At 39.1% G+C, this 5,553-nt stretch overlaps 1 protein-coding gene across 1 annotated transcript; it reads left to right on the top strand.

Moving 5' to 3' along the window:
* The first annotated feature begins 266 nt into the window (after window positions 1-266).
* LOC124256268 (fMet-Leu-Phe receptor-like) lies at window positions 267-1,315 on the top strand. The gene has a single exon (XM_046690236.1). The coding sequence runs from the start codon at window positions 283-285 to the stop codon at window positions 1,219-1,221; it is 939 nt and encodes a 312-aa protein (XP_046546192.1). The 5' UTR covers window positions 267-282; the 3' UTR covers window positions 1,222-1,315.
* Window positions 1,316-5,553: the final 4,238 nt, after the last annotated feature.

Raw genomic sequence — 5,553 nt, 5'->3', positions numbered from 1 at the left:
AAGCAACATATATTGTATTTCAAAACATTCAGCGAACATGATAACAAAAAATCAGTTATTTTCTGGAAAATTTAAAGATACCAACTATCAACACCAATAGGTCTATATAATTAGATACTATTAGTAAAGAGTTGTTCTGGCTGATATACCCTTACTGAACAAATATATTCCAGAATGGAATCAGTACTCAGATCTTTAATCAACAAGTATTCCTATTTCAGTCAGCACCTCACACACCAGGTGATGGACGGCCTCAACTGCACCTTGTCCAGATATGCCGACATGTCAATCAGACTTCTGTGGCCTGTTCTGGTCTTCGTGGTCATCCTATTCGTGCTCGGTTTCCTTGGCAACTGCTTGGTTCTGTACATATACCATCGTCACATGGCACCTACAATGTACGGACTTTTTGTCAAATCCTTAGCGACGCTTGACTTGTTCAGCATCTGTGTATGTCTTCCAACTTCGTTCTATTTCACCTTCTTCGCACGTTCCAATAACACGCCACACATGTGCAAGTTCATAACGTTCATGAGCAATTTCACGACCGTCACCTCGGGCATCCTTCTGAGCATCATCGCATATGAGCGGTACAGGAAGGTATGTCATCCTCTGGCCTCACAGATAACCCAGTCACTGGCTAAGAAGTTATTCCTCGGAGGCAGTATTATTGTGCTAATGCTTAGCATACCTGTTCTCCTAACTGTGGGTGACAGTCACAAGAAACTACATCTGGGCAACGACAGCATTGAGCTCCCTGGGTGTGACTATCAGGAAAAATTCAAGCAGAACGGAAACGCATTGATACTCTTAATTATTCTGAGCATATGGTATATAGGAATAGCGGCTTTCATGGGAATACTGTATGGTCTCATAGGACGAACCCTCCATCAACACAAGGAACAGCACAGAGATACGGTTCAAAAGAAAGTAATCCCCACAAAGATATTCTTCATCCTGACCATTGTATACCTCGTCTGTGTCTCTCCTATGATGGCCTTTCCCTTGTTTACTACCCTGCGTCCCAACTTTAATGACCTGTCTTTCACCAAGATGATGCTGGTCAATGTGGTCTGGTATTTTCCCCACGTGAACGCCGTTGCCAACCCCTTCATATACAGTTTCTCGTCAAAGCTGTTCAGGGAAAAGTGCCGACACATTCTCTGTTGTCATGAAGTTGTTGGTGTTACGAAAAGGACACGAACGCTTAGAGTACAATGAATTTTCGCCCTGTCCGAAATATTTTGTGATATTTGGAAATGAAGACTGGCTTCAAAAGATGGACTGGTAATTAAAACTGTTGCATGATCCTGTTTTCATTTGTGTGTGTGTTTTTTTTTCTGTTTGTTTGTTGGCTCTCAGGAACATTCAAGCTGCCTGTAAAGAATATTCTGGAATAGACAATCCAGCGATCACTATTATATGTGACGTCATATGACGTCAGGATACGGTGGCACGTCATCAGCCAAGCTACACATCCTGATTCACATAGTTACCTCCAGACCAAATGTAGACCATTTTTAATGAAAACGATGTGTGTGTTTATTGTTTAACACAGCACTCAGCAATATCCCAGCAATATGGCGGAGGTATGTAAATAAACCCGTTATCGTCCAGTTATCAACACCATGAGCATCAATCTACGCAATTGGGATACGATGACGTGTGTCAGTGAGTCTGAGCACCCGAACACTTACCACAAGTCTGGGTTCCTGAAGACCAAACTTGGGGGGACTGTAGCTCTCTGTTACATGGTCTAAAACACCCGGTATATACTGAACACAACTTAGGGGGACTGTAGCTCACTGTTACATGGCCTTAAATACCCGGTATATGCTGAACACAACTTAGGGGGACTGTAGCTCACTGTTACATGGCCTTAAATACCCGGTATATGCTGAACACAACTTAGGGCGACTGTAGCTCACTGTTACATGGCCTTAGATACCCGGTATATACTGAACACAACTTAGGGGTACTTACATGGCCTTAAATAGTAGCTCACTGTTACATGGCCTTAAATACCCGGTAGATACTGAACACAACTTAGGGGGACTGTGGCTCACTGTTACATGGCCTTAAATACCCGGTATATACTGAACACAACTTGAAGGGATTGTAGCTCACTGTTACATGGCCTTAAATACCCGGTAGATACTGAACACAACAAGGGGGCACTGTAGCTCACTGTTATATGGCCTTAAATACCCGGTATATACTGAACACAGCATGGGGGCACTGTATCTCACTGTTACTTGGCCTGAAATACCCGGTATATACTGAAAACAACAAGGGGGAACTGTAGCTCACTGTTAACATGGCCTTAAATATGGTCAACAAGGTCAATTCAATAATCCTATTGTGTGTCCGAGTGAGGACTTTCACAACTTTGGTTCATACTGTGACGATGATGACACCCCAGGCGAGAATCGTAAGTCTCATCATAGTACGGTAAATAGATTTGGTTGCATATTGCTAGATATGTGTTATGCTTTCCATTTATTCATAGTTAACGGTAGAGTGAACGGGGACATAAATGGTGAGTTTATATACTGTAGTGAGAAAGGTTGTAGTGTAAATGACTACTTTATTTGTTCCCCGGAATTATTCCAATATTTTCAACACTTTAAAATCGGTGAACACTCTGATTGAGATCATTTTCCACTCGAGTTATCCTGTAGCTCTCCCAAAATGACCCCTACATCAAATGTGTCTAATAACAACCCAACCATTACTGATAAGATATTTTGGAATGACTCATTCTGTACTACATTTCTGAATACTCTACGTCAGGAATTAGGCCAATCTGGTGAAAACCTGCTGATTAAACTTGAGGTTGATATTGATGGTGCTGTCAATGATCTCGTTAATACGATATTGAAATCGGCCGAATGTATGAAAAAGGCGTGCAAAGACAGTTCTAAATCTAGACCGTTCAGCAGAGAATGTAAATTGGCCAAGAGAAATTCACGTAGAGCTTTAAGAAAGTTTCGATGTCAACGCAGGATTAGTAACAGACGGACATACTGTAAAGAGCGAAATAGGTACAAGACATGTTACAGAAACTTTAAACATGAACTCAACTGTAATAAACTAAACAGGCTCAGTAATTCTATGCATTGTCAGTCTAAATTCTGGAAAGAAATTCGACATATCAAAATTGAATGCTCTCAACAAAATTCAATTTCCAAAACCGAGTGGCTCATTCATTTCAGGAATGTTTTCGCAAATAATTCAGTGCTCGATCAGTTTGACCATGGCCAAGACATTTTAGAAATTTCGCATGATTTTAATGGGGACTATGATGAAGTAGATGAACTTGTACTAGACTCGCCTATATCGGATGATGAAATCACAAAAGCAATTTCACAAATGAAATGTGGAAAAGCAGCTGGTCCCGATAGTATCATTATTGAAATGCTTAAATGTTCTATTACAGAAATTCTTCCATTTCTCTACAAATGCTTTAATAGTTTGTTCACAAAAGGAGTATTTCCTCGCAGTTGGTCAATTTCTATTATTGTCCCAATTCACAAGAAAGGTGACTTTAATAATCCCGATAATTATAGGGGAATATCTCTTATGAGTATTCTCGGCAAAGTCTTCACTTCTATACTAAATACCCGATTCTCTAAATGGGCAAAATCGAGAGATAAGATTCCTGAGAATCAAGCTGGTTTTCGTAAGTAATAGTCCACTACTGATCATATTTTTACTTTGTATGCACTGATTCAGAAATGTTTATCCCGTCGAAAACACAAACTATATGTAGCTTTTGTCGATTTTAAGAAAGCATTCGATTCTGTAGATAGACACAAATTATGGTATTGCTTACGTAATGCCGGTTTAAGCGGGAAAATGTATACTATGTTAAAAGCAATGTATTCAAATGTAAAATCTTGTGTACGATGTGGTTCTGGTGTAACAGATTATTTTGACTGCCCAATGGGACTACGACAAGGATGCATTGTAAGCCCGATTTTGTTCTCATTCTTCATAAACGAATTTTATTATGAGGTTATTCAAAAGGGTAAACATGGTGTACAGATGTTCCCAGATATGATAGAACTGTTTATGCTTCTATTTGCAGACGATGACATTTTGATATCTGAAACTATTATTGGTTTGCAAAATCAGCTAAATATTCTTGAAAGTTATTCTGAAAACTGGAAACTATCCGTAAATTTAGACAAAACTAAAATAGTCATATTCAGAAGGGGTGGCGCTGTTGCATCTAAGGAGAAATGGTTTCTTCACGGAAAATCTGTTGCTATTGTTAATCAATATAAATATCTAGTGATAATGTTTTCAAATACGATGAGTTTAAAAAGTTGTGTCTATGACTTGTTCCTACGTGCAAAGAAAGCAATGATTTCAATTTTATCTTTCTCACATGAATGTGGAATTTTAACTCCAAATATATTTTTCAAACTGTTTGATGCAGAGATACAACCCATTTTATTATATGTATCGGAAGTGTGGGGATTTCAACGCTACGATTACTTTGAGAGATTACATCTTATGGCTTGCAAGAAGTTTTTATGTGTTGGATCCGCTACTCCAAATTGTATGAGTATTTAGGCCAAGTAAAAGTGAGCTACAGTGCCTTTGTTGTGTAAGCAGTACATATGCAACCACACCACAGCAGCCTACAGAGCTACGTGCTATGTTGCAGCTGCACAATGACATTTAATGTGAATCTAAAATGTCTGAATTCCCCAAAAACAGTTTTGTGCCGTCAGCAATAATCACTACATAGAAACAAGTGTCTGTTTCGGTTTCCTTGATGCTACCTCTACGGTGAGTTTTTTACGCAGATTCAGTGTTCATGTTGTTTCACTTGGGGATAGAGGGAAAAGATTAACTCCTGTTAAGGTAGGCTTATTTTTCTGCAGTCAGCAGGGAAAAAAATCTTACCACCCGTTGTCTGTAGTAAATATATGGCGCGTTGCCAAGCGCGTCGCCATTGTGTCCGTGTCTAAGCGTAGCGCATAAGATCCATGGGACCAGTTTGATTTTTTTGCAGTCAGCAGTTATTATAGAAACTGTATATTGCAACTTCCTAACGCCTTTTTTGCTTCTCCCCTCGTTGGTACTTTCCTCCTCCTTAGTATTGTATATATGTATTCAGATTATTCAGATCCACTGATAATACCGCTTCACTTGGATATAGAGGAGAAATATTAGCTCTTGTTAAGGGACCGTTCATAATTAATGGCTAGGGGGACTGATGATGATTTTCATGGAGAAGCATGTACAATGTGAATGCCCCCCCATGTCATGTACACGCACACACACACACACACCCTTCACATAACACTATGAACATCAGTCTCTGTTCATTGACAGCAAAAATCACTTCAGTTTCTTGTATAAGCAACATATATTGTATTTCAAAACATTCAACGAACATGATAACAAAAAATCAGTTATTTTCTGGAAAATTTAAAGATACCAACTATCAACACCAATAGGTCAATATAATTAGCAACTATTAGTAAAGAGTTGTTCTGGCTGATATACCCTTACTGAACAAATATATTCCAGAATGGA

Source organism: Haliotis rubra, unplaced genomic scaffold, assembly GCF_003918875.1.
Source record: "Haliotis rubra isolate DU_JTF1 unplaced genomic scaffold, ASM391887v1 Scf621, whole genome shotgun sequence".
Lineage (NCBI taxonomy): Eukaryota > Metazoa > Mollusca > Gastropoda > Lepetellida > Haliotidae > Haliotis > Haliotis rubra.
The sequence above is the reverse complement of the archived record's forward strand: the minus strand, read 5'-3'. Positions and strand labels throughout refer to the sequence as shown.

What these genes read in the sequence shown, in the direction of transcription:
- LOC124256268 (XM_046690236.1), top strand. Translation starts at nt 283, where the DNA reads ATGTCAATCAGACTTCTGTGGCCTGTTCTGGTCTTCGTGGTCATCCTA.